This window comes from Castor canadensis, chromosome 5 (assembly GCF_047511655.1).
Source record: "Castor canadensis chromosome 5, mCasCan1.hap1v2, whole genome shotgun sequence".
Classification (NCBI taxonomy): Eukaryota; Metazoa; Chordata; class Mammalia; order Rodentia; family Castoridae; genus Castor; species Castor canadensis.
Window position 1 is genome coordinate 168,605,758 of NC_133390.1, and position 19,429 is coordinate 168,625,186.

At 51.3% G+C, this 19,429-nt stretch overlaps 2 protein-coding genes across 11 annotated transcripts in view; both read right to left on the reverse strand.

Annotated features, from left to right (window-relative positions):
• Positions 1-1,028: 1,028 nt before the first annotated feature.
• On the reverse strand, positions 1,029-13,386 carry Slc35h1 (solute carrier family 35 member H1). Of its 3 annotated transcripts, none has more exons than XM_020168064.2 (10): positions 13,322-13,386; positions 8,259-8,625; positions 7,721-7,871; positions 6,843-6,906; positions 6,079-6,151; positions 5,404-5,572; positions 5,230-5,313; positions 3,241-3,416; positions 2,029-2,158; positions 1,029-1,748 (listed from the first exon to the last, which is right to left on the reverse strand). In XM_020168064.2, exons 2-10 carry the CDS (start codon positions 8,376-8,378, stop codon positions 1,618-1,620), a joined length of 1,098 nt encoding a protein of 365 aa, XP_020023653.1. In that variant the 5' UTR covers positions 8,379-8,625; positions 13,322-13,386; the 3' UTR covers positions 1,029-1,617. The 3 variants fall into 3 exon arrangements, with proteins under 3 accessions (XP_020023653.1, XP_020023654.1, XP_073930988.1); XM_020168065.2 differs by having other exon boundaries at positions 8,259-8,622; positions 13,322-13,380; XM_074074887.1 differs by lacking the exon at positions 13,322-13,386 and adding an exon at positions 12,951-13,260.
• Positions 13,387-14,834: 1,448 nt separating this feature from the next.
• Elmo2 (engulfment and cell motility 2) overlaps positions 14,835-19,429 on the reverse strand; it is a 38,206-nt gene continuing 33,611 nt past the window's right edge. For 5 of the 8 annotated variants that reach the window (XM_020168066.2, XM_074074888.1, XM_074074890.1 and 2 more), the window contains 3 exons: positions 19,187-19,269; positions 17,342-17,419; positions 14,835-16,283 (listed from right to left, as the gene is read on the reverse strand). In XM_020168066.2, the coding sequence (XP_020023655.1) occupies positions 16,083-16,283; positions 17,342-17,419; positions 19,187-19,269 (362 nt within the window). In that variant the 3' untranslated portion in view covers positions 14,835-16,082. The remainder of the gene's footprint in view (positions 16,284-17,341; positions 17,420-19,186; positions 19,270-19,429) is intronic. The other 3 variants (XM_074074891.1, XM_074074892.1, XM_074074893.1) reach the window with 3 other exon arrangements.

Consider the following 19,429-nt stretch of genomic DNA (forward strand, 5'->3'; position numbering starts at 1 on the left):
TGCTTTCCCCCATCCCCTAGCCTCTTCCTGCCCGCTCTCCCCATATCATGTCACCCAACTGGAACACAAGCTTTCTTTAATCCTGGCATCCCTGCTTGCAGAACCCAAAGGGGCAGAGGCAGCAGGGAATCTGGACCGGAGGCTGATTCAGTTCTGTCTCCTTGACTCCACTTCTGTAAATCAGGTTTGAGACACAACCACGCCTTTTTGTTTCCATATCGTCCATGGCCTCTTTCATGCTACAACAGCAGAGTTAAGAAGGTGTGACAGATACCATATGGTCCCCAAACCAAAAATATTTACTATCAGTTCCTTTGCAGAAGTTTGCAGAGTGGGTTCTGAAAGTACGGTTCTCCTAGCGTAAGGAGACTTCCAGCATCTCCGCTCTCCTGAGATCTATCTACTCCAGCTCCATCCTGATCCTCACTGTGGACTCTGCTGCCCTCCTCCAGGGATCCCTCTTTCCGCTTGGGTTTGGACAGCGGTGGCAGCCAAGCTGGGCTGGAGCTGCAGTGTAGGTCAATGGCGCCACCTGCTGTGAACACCAGAAGCACTTGTGCAGGGAGCTTTGTCCCCACCAGGCTGAGGGAGCCAGCTTACAGGAGCCCTCCATGATTGGGGCACAGCACACAGGGCCTGTTTTGTCCCCTGCCCCCATCTACAGCCTGGAGAAGTGGTGGAACTTGTCCAAGATGGGAAAGCCAAGGGTCCACATCCAGGGACCCTCCCAGAAGGTGGCACATGGATACACATGGGGACACAGCTCTGGCTGGGAATCCTTGCCATGATGGCTGTTTACCTTCCCTGTCTTGGTCTCTTGGCTGTTAAAAGTATTTAAAAAAATAACCGTATAACATCTAATCTGCTACCAATATTGGTAAGTTTTCAGACTCTGTGACAGATATCCTCATTTCATAAATAAAAAAAACAACCTTGGTACAGAGGTTAAGTAATTTGCTTAAGGTCATACAACAAGTAAGTGGCAGAGCCAAGATTCAAATCTAGACTGAAAACTGTAGTCTTCAGAATATGGTACTCAGCAAATACTCATTTATTTTCTGCCTGTGGGGGGGGGGAGGGGGACCAAGGTGGGGGTACTGGGGTTCAAACAGAATTCTGAGAGCTGCAGAAAGCCAGGCCCCCAGGGCTCTTCCTGCCCTCAAGCCTCCAGGCAATATGAGTGGCCAGTGGACCGTAAAACCATTTATTTCCAAACTATAAATAGATGTGCTGAGAAAGATGCTGTCCAGGTGATGAGGTCCCAGCCTCTCCATGTCCATTTCAACTGCCCTGCAGTCCAAAGTCAGTCCCTCTGGAGGCAACTCTGCCTCTGAATTCCACCTTGGCTCTCAGAGCCAGGCCAGAAGCGGAAGAACCTGTGCACTCCCTTCGCTCTCAGGATCTTGACCGCGGGCCCAGCCCTGGTCAGGTGGGAGGCCGGCCTGATGCTCAGCACTTAAAAAACCTCTGAAGGGAAGGTAGAAGCCATAAGCCCCTGTCCTAGCCCCACTGTAGGGTCCTGCTAGGTGACTTCTAGGCCACTGCTCCCAACTGCTGTGACCAGCCACACAGGCCCTGAGCTGCAGTGAGCTGGCTGCAAGTTGGTCCTGGGGCTGGTCACTGCTGCCCCTGGGCCACAAAGTACTCTTCCTCCTCATTGTCCTGGTCCTCCTGCTGGCTGCTCTGGAGCAGCAGCTCCAGGTCCGGGTTGGAGCCCAAGCCCTTCAGGGGTTTAGGGCCACCATCACCTTGGAACAGAGACCACAGTTACCAACCCAATAATGGTGCTAGTGGCTTGCCCCACTGATCTGTGCATGCATCCAGGCCCCCAGACCCTCTGCAGATGACCCTGTGTCCTCCCAGTGCTAGTGCTGTACCACCAGGTGCACTTCCTGAGTAGACAGCAGCCAGGCTGTGCAGAGAGCCACCGAGCTATGACTGCTTTAGAGAAGCCACCTAGCTCCTCTGGCAGGGTGGGGGCTGGGAAGGTTGATCCTAGAAAGCTGAGATTCTCAAAGGGCTCTGTACCTCTGGAGCGTAGGGCTTTTAGGGCAACGTGCAGGGATATTCCAGAGAGGCAGAGGGCAAAACCCAGCCAGTTCAGAAGGCTGATCTGATCACCTAGCAGGTGAGCTGCCAGCAGCAGGGTGCAGACCTCCTGCAGACAGAGAAGTGGGAAGCGCGTGGTTAGCAGGAGCTGGCTCTTCAGCAAGGACACAAGGAAAGCCCGGTCAGCAGGGCAAAGAGGTCAGGAGGAAAAGGCTTGCCTCCCCACTGTGACTGACTGAGATGCCACCCTGCCAGTGCTATCCACATTCTGCCAGAAACAAGAGAGGCAACCCAGAACAGGACTAGGGCATAGTTGGCAGCTCTCACACCCACAGGCACAGCGTACCCACTAATGGGCAGCATCACATTGGCTCTGAGAACACTGTCCGGGGGTTGTCAGAAACAGTGACTGCAAGCAGGCCTGGTGAGACAATCCGTTCTGAGGACCATGACTTATGCCATGGAGACTCCTGAGACCTACATTTCTGGTTTTAGGCAGGGTGGGCATCTGCTGGCCAAAGAGAAACCCCCTCCAAGGCCCTGGGCCTGGAGAAATGGTTGGGCAGGGAGAAGTAAAAAGGGAGTAGGGGGCATAGGGAAGGGGAGAGTACAAAGTAGCAATAAAGGCAAGACAGTAACACATGACACCCACGCATGATGTGACCATCGCTAGCCACGCCCATGCAGATGCTGCCAATCAACCATGGGCTCTTGTTTGGTTTATGCATGCTGGGGATGAAACTCAGGGCTTTGCACAGGCTAGGCAAGTGCTGCACCACTGAACCACAACCCCAGTCCTAATCACTGAACTCTTTACTCATCAGTCTGGAGGTTTCTCAACCTTGGCTCCAGGCAACTGCTACATAACAGAACTGGCACTCAAGGTAAAATGTAAACGCACCCCAGGCCTAGTGGCATCAGACCTGCCTCTGGATCCCTAGCTGTGCATGCATGGGCAGGAGTGCCTTTTCAGGTCCATTTCCCCACCTCTGCAGTGGGGACAATCAGGCCACCCCCGGGGGCCACGGGGATGATGGAAAGAGGAGGGGCAAGAACAGTACCATCACCTAAATGGGTACTTCCATTTCTTCTCCAAAGGGCTCAGGGTGCAGGAGCTGGGACAGAACCTGCCAGAGAGAAGCCCTAGGGGCTCCCCTCTAGGACAGGCTGGGGTCATCTCCCAGTAAGTACCTTAAAGATGCCAGCGATGGAGAGAGTAAGGCTGGAGGTTCTGGAGACCAGAAGGAACTCAGAGAAGCCCAAACCAAAGGCAAGAATCCCACCAAGGAAGAGGCTCCCGAGTACCCGCAGGAGCAGCCCTGTGTCCTGGAAACGGAAGATTTTCTCAGATGTGGACAAATGGAGACCTGAAAGCAATGGGGAGAAAGTGTGGGAGGCCAGGTTCTAGGACCACCTTGGCTGCCCGCCCTTAGCCAGCTGAGCTATCAGTGGGGACTTGCTGAGTACCTGCTGGCTGTCTGGGACAGAGAAAGGAGAGGTTAAAATAGTCTCACATAGATGGCCTGAGACCCGGGGAAGCTGGTGGCTGCCCTGCACAGGAGGGTGTATTTATACACTTTGGGGCGCTGGGGATGGAACCCAAAGCCTCATACATGTGAGGCAAGTACTGTGCCACTGAGCCAAAGCCCAACCCAAATCCAGGTCTTGTTAGTGCAAAACTATGGGACATGGGCAGAGAGGTCCTCATTCTGGACCTTGGTTCTCCGCTGATAAAATAACAGGTCTGGGACTAGATTGGTGGCGCTCTAATAAGCATGAACATTTCTCACACACACACGTAAAATTGTGACAAAAGCCATGGCCCCTTGCTCCAGAAAGCGTACCACACCACACCAGTACTGTCAGGAGTCGTAGGCCCTCCCCTAGCAAGGTCCCAGGGTGAGTGAGCAGGGGATGAAGGTGGCCCTGCATTGGGCACAACAAAGATAGCTGTGAGAATGAACAGGGAGTTGAAGAAGACTCTGGGATTTTTTGGAGGGAAGCACTTATGAAAGTGACTACCCCCCTCCCTCAGCAGCCTCACAACGTAGGACATCTTGCTTGGTGCTGGGCTCAGCAGTACTGCAAAGGCGTTGGCAAATGGAAGGGAATTTGGGGAAGAGCAACATAAGTAATGAAGGCGCTTGGGGGATTAATTTACCAGAAAAGATTGAAGGAGCTAAATCCATGCAGCTCTGCTAAGTGGTGACAACCAGGGGCTTTCGGAGGTTTGTGGAGACGGAGATGGAGCAGATGCCTGGGGAGGGGGTGAGCCTGGTGTTTGGTACAAGGGGGCATAATGAAGGAATGGAAAAATTTTTAAAATAACATGAGGCTCTGAACAGAAGCTTCTTGGACAATGGGGCCACAGAATGATTTTCTCAGGGAGGTTGGAGACGCTTCACTGCTTGGAACTTAAATGGATGTGGGATGGAATTTTCTGTAATGACCCTGAAGACAGTTGGGATTCTGGTAGGAAGAATAAATAGGCAGGGACAAAGACTAATCCCAAAACACCAAAGGAAGGAAAGTGGTGATGTTCGGCCCAGCCTGTACAAATCTCCCCACCTCACCTCTTTTCTGGAAGGTGTCAGGAAGGAACGACGACAAGTCCCACTCCCTAGGATGTCCTGGACCTGGCGGCCCAACTCCATCCCACTTATCCTCAGAAACACGTGATCTGGGATGGGAGGCTTTTGTGACCTGCTCACTTCCCCACCCTGCCCCCTCTCTGAGGTGAGCATGGCTTAACTACTTGGAGCCAGGCTGCCAGTCTGGCTTATTCACGAGTTATGGGACCTAGGGCGAGTTGTCTTTCTCAGTTATCTGCCTCAGTTTCTTTCTCCTGTAACATGGTGACAATAAACTGCGTTCCATATCTGGTTTGGGGGAGGATTAGATAAACCCATGTGTTTGAAATGATTAAAACAATCCTGGGGCACTTCTGGGGTTCTGTGCGTGTTTGTCATTTTTGTCCCTTGTTTTATGCATAACATGCCACTTATCACATGAGATTCTACTCGTTTTGTCTACATGTCTGTCCAGCTCAAACTAGGGCTGCTGGGAGAGGGGCTGTGTCTTTGATGTTGGTGACCGCTATGGTTAGTACTGTGCTGGGCTCAGAGCAGGGATTTGGGATTTGTTGTGCTGAAGGGCCCTGAGGTGGACAATCCAACGTACCTTCAAATACAGCAAAGAGAGGGAAGAGCCCCAGAAACATGAGTGGCTGCAGGTGGAACATGGTGTCAATGGGGTTCTGGAGGCCTGCAGCATGGGACACAGAGGCACCGTCAGGCCTGGCCTGCTCCTGCACAGCCTCCACACTGCCTGAGCCCAGCCCTCCCATGTGCTCACCCAGCTCAGCCTTCTGCAGGAGCATCTGGGTGAGGGTCCAGCGAATGCCACCAATGAACGAGGCCCCCAGCACCAAGGCGAAGCCCTCCACATTGAACTGCGTGGACTTGTATGTGAACATGAAGAGGCCCCCGGCAATGAGGAGGACCACCAGGACCAGTGCTGCACGCTGGGGAGGAGACCAGGTACAGCTCACTAAGGCTCGAGGCACAAGAGTTCATCATACCTGAAGTATGGGGGTCAGCAGCCATCTTGGCTGCTCCTGGGGCAAGAAACTCTTCTCCCCTTTATCCCTTCTTGAGGTCCTGGACAGTCCTTGCTTGTTGATGTGTGCAGACATGACATTTGGCAGGCACACCCCCAACATCCCTGTTCTGAAATACTGTGGGGCTTTCTGATGCCTGCCCCAGGCCTCAAGTGCTTCTCTCCCACCCCACCCCTGCCAGCCTAGCAAACGAGGGCCACTGCCAAACACAACAGGGACCCTGTATCCTTGAGACCCAGTCCTACACGGACCCTCACATTTTCTTCTTTTGTCAGCGTCCTGCTGCCTTCTTTTTAAGCATTCTGCCATGATCCCGTGTATAGATTCCTTCTCAAAAAAGGGCCTTACTGAGCCAGGTCTGTCTCCTGTTACATAGTGACAAGTCACTACAGATAGCTGCAGGGCCTTACCAGCTCCTCCAGCTTGAAGATCAGAGAGAAGATCAAGATGAACAGCACAGCTGAGGATTTGGTCATTGTGTACCTGGAAGCAGATTACCCCCAGTGCACTGTTAGAGCCCAGAGCTCAGACCCACCACCCAGGAAAGAACCTGGGGCACAGGTCAGTGGGCTGAAAGGCGGGGTAGGGAGGGGAGTGGAGAGGGCAATGAGTGCTACCTAGAGCAGCAGGGCAAGCTGGGTACAGAGACCACAAGAGGCCAGCCCGAGGTGTATGTGCTGACAAGTGACCTTTCATGAGCAGAATCTCTAAGAGGCCTCTGATGTCATTGGGAAGCGCTGAGTTTGACACCGAGCTTGCTGAGTGCTACTCTTCACTTAGCCCTTGGCTGACACCAGAAAGGAAGGGCAGAGAAGTAAGGACAGAGTACGGGCACGGGAATGCACTCTGAAGCCAGAAAGCAAAGGAGAGTCAACTCTTGTGCAGCCCACTTGGGTTCTGCAACCGGCCCTCTGCTGTCCTCCACCAACATGACTGGGACTATTTGTTCCATGTCCCCTGGCTTCCCCTGCTGTCCGGGCAGGCAGGCAGAGCCTCCCTCTGCACTGGGCTTACAGAAGAGCTGGAGACTTCCGGAGAGCTGCTGGGTGCTAGGGAGGAGCTGGTCCCAAAGAATGGTGGAGAGGCTGGCCCATCGCCCAGTGTGCAGACCGCCCGCTAGATAGACAGAGAGCTTGAACCTGAAGGGAGGTGGCAGGGTGCGGCTGGTACTCACAGTGAGACGGTTATGTACAGGAAGCTCCAATTGGACAAACCCACGTCAAGTGCTGTAGCCAGTGCTGTGGAGACAAGGGGCGCCCACGGCCAGTGTGGGCATAGGGACACCCAGCCAGGGTGGCCGGTACAGGAGGGCTAGTAGGTAACATGTCCCTGAGGTACCTGCAGGCCTCTGCTCTGTCCTCAACCTCCCTGCACCCTCTTTGCAACCTTAGGCCTTCTTCCCTGCTCTCTCCACCAGCAGCTAAAGGGTTAATACCTGGTCAGAAAGTAGGGGAGGTTCTGCTCCAGGGTTAGGGTTAGAGTCTATTCTGATTGGCTGAGACCTGTGTTAGTCCCATTTGTTAACTCGTTTGAATATCCCAGTCTGGAGTATCACCAGACCCATCAGTATTTACTGAAACCCTCTCCCTCAGGGCGAAAAACTACTCAAAGGGTACCTGGCTCTCCAGGATCTGGCCCTTCCAAGCCTCTCCCTTTTCATTTCTCCTACTTCCCGTTACCAGCATAGTGGTCTCAGCAGCAGCTCCCTTTCTAACCTCAAATGGTGCTGGGTGCCCCAGCCCTGTCTCACCCACCTTTCAGGCTTGCTGGTCTGGAACTTTTCCTGACTAGCACCAGCTGACCTTGGGGAGGCCCCTGTCCTCTGTGTGAAGGCAGGGTTGGGGCTGCTCACTCATTCCAAGCTCAGCATGAGCTACAGGTCAGGGAGCTCCAGACCACTGTTTCAACAAGGACTTTTCAGGTGGTAGTGGGGAGAGGGACAGGGAGAACTGAGTGGGGACAGAGGGGTGTAGAGACATAGGGTCCTAAGGGAAGGGCTCAGCCCCAGCTCTCAGACAGATTCTCCATTGGCCCTTCTACACTGGGACACACCTGTGGGGGCCACTCTTCTGAGGTAGTCAGTCCAGCTCAGCACCACGCGGGCCCTGTGGCTGGAGCACTGAACCAGTGCCCTGGACAGGGCTGAGAAAAGGAAGATCACGGCCAGGTGCAGCATCGTCATGAATAGTGGGAAGTGGAAGCTCTGCAGAGGACAAGCAGACACCAGGGCCCATTTGGCTGCTCTGATTACCCACAACATGGCAGCCACCTCCTCCCTCCCTCCAGTGGCAGGGCGCTGATCTGGTGGGCAGCGTGAGCAATTCTCAGCTGCCCCATGAAACAAGAGACAGCTGGTCCCACCCAGCTTGGAGGCCACACAGAGAAGTGGCAGCCCAGGAGCTCAATTCCAGCCCAATGCTACCTCCACCACAACACACCTGCTAGCCACATGCTTGGCTCTGCCCACCATCAAAACCAGGCAAGTTAAAAAAAAAAAAAAAACCAGGCAAGTGCCATGGTGGGCCAATACAGCTGTACCAACTACTGCCACCTTCATGCCAGCCCTGGCATGAGTGAGGCCTCCAGTTACCTTCGTAAGCCACTTGTTGTAGAAGGTGATGCCAATGGAGAAGCAATAGTAGAGCAGGACGAGCCCTAGGGTCAACACTGCCTTCCATATAAAGGCCAGGTCGAGGGCCCACCTCCCCATCAGTGGAGGTTGTGGCACCCCAGCTCCTTGGCCAGGGGTACAGGCACTTTCTTGAAGACAGTCCGTGGGAAGAGCTGAACCACAACTTTCACCAAGCAGGTCCCCTGGCTGGAAGAATTTTCTTCACTGCCATGATGGAAAGTTCGACAGAGCCCCAGGTGGAGTCCTCACCTAAGGGGCTAGAGGCCTGAGCTCACTCGCTCCATGGTTGGCTGGATGCAGGGCTCACAGGTCCCCTGCTCCGCTGCTGGAAAGAAGAGAAGGCAGCAGGCTCAGGCACAGAGAGGCTGCATGGGCAGGAGTCACCTCCCACAACAGCCCAGGCTTTCACAGGGCCCCAGGACAGATCCACTCTTGTTACCACAAGCTGTTCTCCACAGGTTGCACCAAAGTGACCTTTTCAGCATGTACATCTGAGCTCTTAGAGCACTGCTGAAACCCTTCATTGGCTTCCAGGCCCCAATCTGGTCCTGCCAGTCCATCCAGCTCAGTCCCAGGCTCTTACCTGCTGCCTTTCAGTTACTCCAACACACAAGGTGCCTTACTGTTGCCTGCCCAGAGCAACAGAGCTCCAGCCAGCCTCAGTCCTTCCTCAGAAACACCCCTCACTGAGCCCCTGTCACAGCTCCCTTTCTTTCCTTCATGCCATTCCAGTGGGCCATGATTTGAGTACGTCTTTGCTTTACTGTTTCCAGTGGTGGGGCGGGGGTCAAACCCAGGCTCGCCTGCTAGGTGAGTGTGCTACCATTGAGCTACATTCCCAGCCCATAACTAATGTCTGTGTTCTCTGCAGGGCTATGAGCTTCATGAGGACAGGGGCAGTATAGCCATACAGGCCTTACATACACCATTTGGTCTGATGACTCTGATACACAGCATGCATGACATTTTCAGAGGCTGACCTGGACTTTAGGGGCTAAAGATGAGCCAGGAACCCCCAAGCCCCTTTTGCTCTAACCTCTAACAGCCACTCCCATAGAGGAGGTACCTGCCTCAGGGTACTGTCAAACCAAACCACTCCCTGCCATTATATCAACCCAGCACACCTGAGGAGTACCAGGGCATGCTGGGTTCAGGGGACACAGGGGATCTGTCTGTGCCTGGGCCCAACCTTACCATACCTGCTGTTTCATCTGTGTGTCCCTTTCTCTCCCATCGTTTCCCCACTCTGCTGAAATGCCACCTCCTTTGGAAGCCTTCCCAGAACCATCTGGCTGGACTCCCATCTCCTCAACTCAGTCCTTTCTGAAGGGAGCATCACGTCTGGCTGGGCACTCTGGAGCCTATCACTTCCCCTCCACCAAGGCTAACTAGGAGCTGTTGGGGCTTTGGACAAAGGACTCCCAAGGCTTTGGCTCTCTTCAAAGCAGCTTTGGAACCCTGGGGTGGCGTCTAGAGGACACTCTCCTGGCATAAGTGCGCAGGGACCAGGAAGGCGCCACAAGTAAGAACTGTTCTATGTGATTCTGACATTCATGTAGGCAGAAGATCCATCTATGGTGATCTGAACCACAATTCAGTTCAGCTGTACTGTAAACACAGCAGTTTCCCATGGTTCTACTAGGTACTCAAATTGTCAAGAACAAAATTATTATGCACATTGAGGGGAAGACCCAACTCCTTTGGCCAAGATGGTACCAAGAGCTCTCGTTCTGGACACAAACATCATGTACAGCAATGGCACTTATGGTGTCTGAGCTGTAAGACTTCACTGGTGGCAGTCAGGTTTACAGCATTCTACAGTGAGGGGAAACCCTGGCCGCCTCACTCTGACTCTAGCACCACTGTACTCAAGAACTTACAGACAAGAGACAAATTTGATTTTATTGTCAATTACTTTCCTTTCGAATTATAGTTAGGGCACCATTAATTTTTTAAAAATTCTGTGTAGGTAGTTTTTACTAATCATGAGTTTCATTTTAGAATAAAAGGGGTTATTGAGAATTGGTTGTGATAAAGACGGCATGTTGGATCCAGTGGTGACTGTGCTATCCTAACACAGCCTCACTCTGAAATGCTTTCTGCCAGCTGCCATCTCCCAGAGTGAGCCGGCCCTAGTCCCCAGGAGCCCCAGAGGCACAGCATCTGCTGTCTTGACTTCTTTAGCTAGGTGTCTGGTGTCAGGCATCACATACCCAGAGTGCCCAGCACTCAGCATGGTTCCCACACCCTCCAGAAGACCCACTTCTCTTACCAGTTCCCAGTGCAAGTTAGAGCCACCATTCATCTACTGCACAGCCAGAACCTTATTCTCACTGGGGATTCCTCCTTTCCTCAGCCCCAATCAACAAGTATTGTCAGCTCTATTTTTAGAAACAATCCCAATATGGTCACCTCTCCTGACCTCCACTGCTGCTGTCTGAACCCCCATCCTCTCCCCAAACAACTGCAGAGTTCCCTTTGCTTCTCCTGCCATTCCCAGTTAGACCTTTGCTTATACGGCTAGGGAATAGGGTGCATGGGCTCTAAACCCACATACACACTCTCTTCTGCACCAGGGTTTCTCAGCCTTGGTGCTACTGTTTGGTGTGGATAAACCCTCATGGGAGAAGGCCTGTCCTGTGCACTGTAGTTTGTTTAGCAGAATCCCCACTACAGGCTAGGAGCGTCCTTACTCCCCACCCCAACTTATGACAACCAAAATTGTGTCCAGACATTGCCAAATGTTCACTGGGGATCAAAAGTGCTCCCTGTAGGACTAGGGGTATAGCACAGTGGTAGAGGGCTTGCCCAGCATGTGAATATGTGAGGCTCTGGATTCCATTCCCAGCCCTGGTGGGGGGGGGGACAAATATTCCCTGTTGAGGACCACTGCTTACCCTACACAGGCAGTCACAACACAGGACTAAAGGGGCTGTCCCCATGGGTCCTTCCAGTGGCTTTGATGCCATAGCAATCTGTTCCCCCTTCTGTGAATCAACTTCTTGTACCTTCTGCTTTCACTGAGTTCCTGCTCCAATACTGCAATCCCTCCCTCCACTGTTCAAATCCTGCCTCCCCTTCAAAGAGCTTGTCCAGGTTCCACTCCCTCCAGGAAGTCCCCATGGGCACCCCAGGCCGCAGGAAGCAGTGTCTCAAAGTTAATAACACTTATTTTCTTATTAGTGTCCAGAAGGTCACCTACCCCCAAACCCAAAGCCAGACCTCAGCTAGAAGGGCCACTTATTAATATGTATTCATTAAGTACTGGGTTGCTAGTGTTGGAGAAACAGACATGAAACTGGTAAGGTCCTCACCCTTCCTCTGTGGTAAAGGAGTGTGGGCATAACCAGCTAAATGCTCATCTTCAAGTCTCTCTTGCCCAGGAAAGGAACTTTGTTTTCTGCCTCACTTTCTGGGAGCAGCAGTCACATCAGGGCAGGGCTGTGGTGTCACTATAGCCTGTGACTCCCCTCTATCTCCCCATCTGTAACATAGGCACTGCAGCTCAGTACCTAAAAGGGCCAGCTTGGAAGTTAAGAGGGCTGGGGGGAAATCCCGCTACTATGACTCTAAAGTACTTGAACTTTGGACTCAGTTTCTCCAGCTGTACATGGGATAAAGCACTGCCTCTTGGGGAGAGGAGTCCATGGTATTGGGCACAGCTTGACACTGGCCTACGGGCGGAGCTTACTTCCTTCTCTTCCCCTTTCAGCACTAACAGCAAAAGGCTGCCAGAGGACCCTCACTGCCAGCTGCACCCCCTCACCTCTCATTCACTTCAACCTGCCCCAGTGCTCCTCTGAGACACCACACCCTCTTCCTTGTTGCCCCTTTTAAAGCCAGGTCTCTTCTGTTATACCACTGACCACTTCCTCCTTTGGGAGAGACCTCTTAGAGGCCACCCACAACACTCTCCTGGCTTTTCTGGAAAACTTTTTGGCAGCATCTCCTCTTCAACCAATTTGTAAGAACTGGTACCTGAGGCCCCGGTCTTGGTTAATGTTTTCTATCTTAATTCTCACCCTAGGTAATAGTTGACTTGCCAAAGATTTAGCTTTAAGCTTTCCTGTGATTGCAGACTTCCCTTTTGATAGCTCCATTCCATACAGCTAAAACTTAAAATGACTTAAGAAGGTATCTGAACGAGTCCTCATGTCTCCAATCATTCTAAAGACACCTAGAAAATCCCAGCATAATACACCTGGTTACTTCAAATGCCAACATCAATGATGAGATTACTTGTGACCCCCTTCTTGCCTTCATTCCTCAAATCCTGCCCTGTTCCACTTCCAATAACTTTTTTTTTTTTTGGTGTGGTACTGAGGTTTGAACCCACGGCCTCATGCAAACGTTCTACCCGTGAGCTATGCCCCAGCTTTTCCAATTACTTTTCGACTCATACACTTCTCTTTGCCTCTCCTCCACCACCACAGTTACCTTCAGAGTTACCTACTTCCTGCAGTTGGTCTCCCAGCTGTCTCCCTTTTCCTTGTTTGCCCCTACAGCCTGGAGTCCACCAAGCAGTCAGAGAGATGGCTTAAACACAGAAAGGAGGTCTCGCCCTCCTCATTGGGCTGACCCTCGGCTAAGTCAACAAGGCAGGCCTCCCACGATCTAGCCCCTGCCGACCTCTGCACCTCACCCTCCTACCCTTGCCCCCAGCACCGCCATCGTGGCCTCTTGCCGTTGGCTTTCTCTGAACGTGTCGCAGGCCTCTGCTCGGCTGAATTCATCCCCGAAGGTCCCCAATCCTCGTGGCACTTCCCGCCATCTGACATTTCAGTGTTTGCTCAGGTGTTCGAGCCGCGCCACCCACCGCGGGACGCGGTCTCTCCGCGGGCGGGGCAGTGTCTGATGCCCACCTGAGCGGGGCCCTCGCCAGTGCTCGGTACATGCCGAGTTAGCGGGGGGAAACTAAGGCTTGGGGCGGGGCAGGAGCACGGGCGTGTCCACGCCTCCGCGCGCACAGCCCGCGTGGAGACCCCTCCCGCCCCCGGGACGCCCGCCGCGCGCACACTCACCTCCGACCGGGCAGCTCCCGGCCCGGATCCTCCTGCCGGAAGTACGAGGCCAGGCACCGCCTTGCGCCGTGGGAGGGGTGACTTCCGCCGGAAGCCGCCGAGAGTCCCGGCGGCGCGGCCGCGGCTACTGCGGTGCTCCGTGTGATCTCTTGCCCTCCGCCCCAGCGAAGCCCTTGTAGCCCAGGCAGGGCTGAGCACGGCCTTGGTGGCTGCTAGTGTCCTGCACACAGCCAGCATTCAAACAATTCAAAACCCGCTTATCCACGTCCAGTCCAGTGCTGGCGATCGTGGGCCGAAGCGCGAAGGGAAGGCTCATGGGCTTTTTCTCCTGCGAGCTCATGCCGGCCGAGAAGCGATGTCAGGGGCATTAAGTTGTAAGGCTTAGAAGATCCAGGTGAAATAGTAATCATTTGGGAAATATTTGCTGTATGCCTTAAGATTTGTTAAGAATTATTTCAATGGGTTGAGGGGGGCATCCCAGAAGAAGTAGGAGAGGGTAAAGGCTCCTCCAGGAGGGTAACAAAAACCATGATGGTTAAAGTAGCAAAAGATCAGATTGTAGTGGCTCCAAAATGCCAGTCTAAAGCATTCTAATTTGACTCATCTTAAGATGCACTTGTGGGCAGGGAGAGCCATCAAGCCAGCCAGACAAGAGCTGCACATGGAGTCCCAGCTTTGTGCTTTTGCCCTCCTTCATCCTCCTCAGGCCCTTGGTACTAGAATTGGCTGCAAACATGGGTCTTTGCAAGTGACTCATGGGCTCCTGGCCCCTCTGAACAGAAGGCTCAAGGCCAGACTGTAAGCAGCGCTTTGTGCACGCTGCTGCTGTCGCTGTTGCCAGCTGGCATCACACAGGCACTAGTTCATTCAGGGCTTACCAACTGCTACAGTGGTACCCATCGCAGCCCAAGGTCTTGGCTTCATTCAGTTTTCAAGGCCTGGATTGCATGTAGTTTCTATGCTTTCTGAAAGAGCTTGTCCTTGCTTCCTTCTCTCAGAGGCAGGAAAAAGTATCTATTTTAATCATTGCCCTCATTCAAGCTTCCCAGCTACCAAGGCCACAGATTGAAGCAACAGCCTAAAACACCAGCTGGAAGGCAGGACACTAACCATAGCAATATGCAGGGCACAGAACATGTCTTCTTTTAAGGCACAAGTACTCGAGCTTTTCCCTGGCTGTGCCCTTCGCAGGAAGAAAAGGGGGGAATGTGTTCATGGGGGTGTACAGTATGTCTTTCCCTGCTGTACCCAGCAGTGCTCAGCAGGAAACGCTTTGTCCCAGTGCAACAATCTGTGAGCATCTTTAGCCAGCAGGTTGTTTGGCTGCATGTGTGATGGGGCACAGTGGACGAGGAATGGAAGGAAGGTTCTTGGAGGGTGTTTAAGGGCTCTAGCTGGGGCTCACCAGAAGCCCCCAGGCACAGTGAAATGAAGGCTTTCGGGTGACCCCCCCCACACACACACTTGGGCAGGGAGTAAATGCAGAGAAACAGCTGTTAGCAGGAACCAGATGGTACATGAAAGAGTATTTATTGAAAACATGGTTACTGACAGGAAGCTTCTGGGTGTTCTCTGGTTACACTCTTGGATCACAACTGGGAGCATCACTGTTTTTACCCTCAATTTTTATTTTCCCCCAAGCATTCCATCCTACAATAAGTAGGTTTTATATAAATATATATACATGTCTATATAAGTATGGCCTATAGTAAAGAAAATACATAGTACACTCTTCATTGGGTAGTACCTACCATGCCAGACTACCAACACTGAATGCCACCGTGCTAATGGGTGTCCAGGAGAGGCTGTGTGTGTGCTTCAAGTGCTGCAGCACCAGGGAAGGCCCATGACACAACTGTGGCCTCAGCCAGCTCCCTGAAATCATGGCCCCAGAAAGGAGAGAAAGGGAAGGCAAACTTCCTGGAGTCTGGAAGTCCAAAGGAAAGCAAACCAGAGAGAGGTGCAATTCAGGTTAGTGGAAGAGTGCTCTCCCAGGAAGAAAAAAATATATAAACGTAGGGGTGAGGGTAGAACCTTGAGACCTCACCAGTGTAGTCCTCAGCTGGGCTTTCCCTGCAGCATTCCCGGAGACTGAGAAGGCAGGACTTAGCCTGGAGGTCTTTGCCTGGCCAAGATGAGACTAAGCTTATAGAGAGAAATTTCCTTCTGCTCTGATACCTGCATGGGCAAGAGAGATCTGATAGCTCTAGAGACCAGAAACATTAGAGCCAAATCTCAGAAGGAGCAGCATCTTGGTATCAGGTGAAGCTGGAGTGAACCCTCACAAAGATGACAATAGCAAAGGCCCAAGGCCTGTCCTCTGACCCAAGTCACCAGCAAGGGCCACCCAAAGGCAGTCACTCCAAGGCTCTCAACACACCCAGCATGTCTGACCTCTGCAGGCAGACTTTCCTGGGCCAGCTCTGGCTCACATGGAGTCCAGCCAACCAGACTCAGGAAGAAAAGCAGGGTGACTGCTGCTAAGTCCAGTTCAAGACACAGTTTGGGGGCTGGAGGCAAGAGCTTCTACCCTTCATTCCTCAAGGCTGATCCCAGGTTTTGCAGTGCTGAGGAAGGCAGGATACCCTGCCTTCATGACTCCTAGTAGACGGGGCCAGGAGAAGGCCTGGTCCTGATTCAAGGTGGGTTTGAGGAGTGGCTGACATTCCTTGGCCACCACGATCACTATAGATTCTGTACAGTGAAAGACAAGGCACCAGACTGTGAGTCTCTCCTGGGCTGCAATCCCTTCCTAGTACTGCTAGCCATAGTGATAGACGAAGTCATAGCTGCTGGGCTCCTTGGGGACGGGTGGTGGTGCCTCAGGGATCTGGATGTTCTCCAGGTCTAGCAGCCGCAGCTTCATCTCCATGCTCAGCAGCATGTCCAGGTCACTCTTAGTCAGCTCGCTGGACATGTCCTTCCCCAGGAGGGCACTGAGGCCATCAATCCAGATGCAGTACTGTGGACAGCAAGTTGCAAAATGTCATATGCTGGCCCTGAGCATATGAGATCTTTGTTCTCATGGAAGGCACCATATTCCCTAGTGGCACTATTCAGAAGAGGCAAAACTGATCTGGGATATTAGCAAAGATAACTGGGAGGTGGTTATTCACTTTCTCAAGAGAGCAGTGGTTTTTTTTGGGGGGGGTGTTTATATCAAAAGTCAAAATATGAGATGTGATCCAAAAATGCACTGAGTACTGGAGGATTACTTACCTGAAGTTGAAATGGGAGGGGGAATATATATGAGGTAAAAAAGCAGGATGCCACAGATGCACTGTAGAATCTCAATTTTGTTTCAAAAAAAGTAAATTAAGAAATCCCAGTCAATTACTGTTAAAAAAACAAGCACTAAAAAGAGCTGGAGGATTTCATGATGGGAGGGAAGAACAGAGAATGTTTCTCACCCTCCTAACTCCACCTGCTCCCTCTGCTGTCGTCTTTGTCTGTGCCTTGCACACCTGTTCTGCACTGCCTGTTCTTTACTTACTCACAACGTAACTCCACTGGCACTCAAGCCTGTCCAAATGTCTGCTCTTTCTGAAGTCCCCACTGATGGCTCTCGGAGCTCACTAGATACAGGGTCTCAACTATTACTCACTGAATGACTAGTATCTTCTGGGGCTGTAGATGGAACTGTGAGTACCTTGTCAGCACCAAATCCATCTGGCTTCAAAGCCCGCTGAATCCACTACAACATGTAACTGGCAGCCCTGAGGAGGGAGGACGGTCAAGTCCACTTGGGTAGGGAGCCACAGACAAACTAAAAAGAGAAATTCTAGTGCCAGGCACTGAGTGAGCCCAACTCAACTCTGGCTTTCTAACGATAACTGTGCTTGCTAAGAGTGAAGTGGAGAGCCAGCCCAGGGTGGAAGCCCATGACATGGCAGATCCTTGGTATCCAACAGCCTTCCAGAAGATGCTGCTGTTCTGCCCACTCCTCCCTCCAGGGGCTCCCTTCCAGCTCAAGGTCCATGGCAAGGGTGCTGTGGTCCAAGGCAGTAGCACACTGCTCACCTCGTACTTATTAGGAGCAATGAAGTTCAAAGTCTCGTCAGGGTCGTACAGGATGGAGAAGGCCAATTCTAACACCTCCTGAGGGAAAGGGCTTCAGTTACCTGGATATGATGGCACCAAGCATGCATGCAGCATCAACTCACCTTAAATGATCTCCCCACCCAAGTCACAAACTAAGATGTGGTGATGCTTTTAAGACCAGTAGCTGGGCATGGTGGCATACACCTGTAATCCCAGCAGTGAGGAGGAGGAGGCAAGAGTTCCAGGCCATCCTGTGCTACATAGTGAGACCCAATCTCAACAAAACAAAACACAATACCCAAGCAAACAAAAGATCAGAGAAAAGTCACTTTCAATACTCAGAACCCTTGAATGTCAGAGTCCATGAATGTATGTTACCCTGAAAGTCTTTGTATTTAACAAAATAAAATGACTTCCTTTTTCTGTCATGCTGTAATTGACAAAGGACAGTCTTACCACTTTAAAACATTAAAACAAAACCAAATTGAAGACAGAGGCAGTTTGAATATCAACAAAACAACCGCAACGGATGGAACCATATATAATTTGCTTAAATTCATGAGCTCATAATAATGCTAAAAAACAAGACACAGGCCCCAAATTGTCATTGTTGAGTGATAACTAGGGAACTAACTATTTTAAAAGTAGGTACACAAAGAAAGAATCGCATTTATCCTCCTCTTACATAAACTGTACCACTGGGAAACCAACAGTAGACAGGGCAAGTTTCTCCACAGAGCAGTAGTTTTGCATCTAAATCAAAAGGAATGACTGCATGAGAAACCACACCACTGGTTTGCAAGTCTTGCTCTGGAAGCCACAGTATGCTGACATGACCTCTTGACAGAACTTCAGCTTCTCCACGATGTGGTCTTGTCAGAAAAAAAGTCAAACCTGAACCAGATCAAACCTCCAGATCCCTCTACCAATTTACAGATCTGGGACAGAAGAATGAGTCAAACTATACCACAGGGAGACGATCAGCAACATTCAGACTTTGCAAAACTACCAAACAAGCAACCTGGTTTCTTCAGCTAATAAACTGTAAAGAAAAAAAAAATGAGGAGAAACTTATGAAGAAACTTAAAAAGACTCATCACAGTGGGCAGACTGTACAGGGATTCTGATTTAAACAAAATGGGTGTGAGTGGGTGAATGTGTGTGTGCACACATGTAAACTTGTATGTTTTATAGAGAAATCATGACATACATAGAACAACTGGTGGACACCGAAACATGAATGGAACACTTGAAATTACTTTTTACTTTCTGTGAGATGTGATAATGGAATTATGGTTAAGTTAAAAGAGTCCTTTATGTTTTAGAGTACAAGCTAAATATTCACAGATGAAATGTAACACTTGGGGTTTTCTTCAAAGTCACAAGGGAGAGGAAATAGATAGCAGAATGTACAATGGTTGCTAAGGCTGAGTGAGGCATGTTTGGGGGTCCTATGTAATTTGTATATGTTCTAATTTTTTTTTTTTTTTTTTGGTGATAGTAGGTTTTGAACTCATGGCTTCACACTTGCTAGGCAGGTGCTTTACCACTTGAGCCGCACCTCCAGCTCTTTTTTTTTTTTTTTGAGACAGGGTCTGGATATGTATCCCAGGCTGACCTTAAACTCACAATCCTCCTATCTCAGCCTCCTGCATACTAGGAATACAGGTGCATGCCATTCTGTCCAGCCTCAAAATTCATCTTAATAGAATGTTTGGGAATAATTTAAAGAGAGCAAGCCTATACCTAAAATACCCTCATCAACTGTACTTCCCAGATATCACTGTGACAGCCTCTTGAGCTCAGGACAGCCTCTTCACTCACCTTGTTCTGTTTCAGAGCACTTTTCTCTTTCATGTGTGGACAGTCTTTCCCAGTGACGATGGCCTTAATGTCTGCAACAGGAACTGATAAATGATGGAAATTAGTGTCTGGAAGCTTACGCTGCAAACTGGTCAGTGCTTGCCTCAGTGCTGAAAGGGAAGCCACAGGCAGAGTGCCAGGATGCTGCAGCTCCCAGACTCCAAGGGCTCTGCCAGCTCAGGTGGTCATGGAGCATGGCCTTGC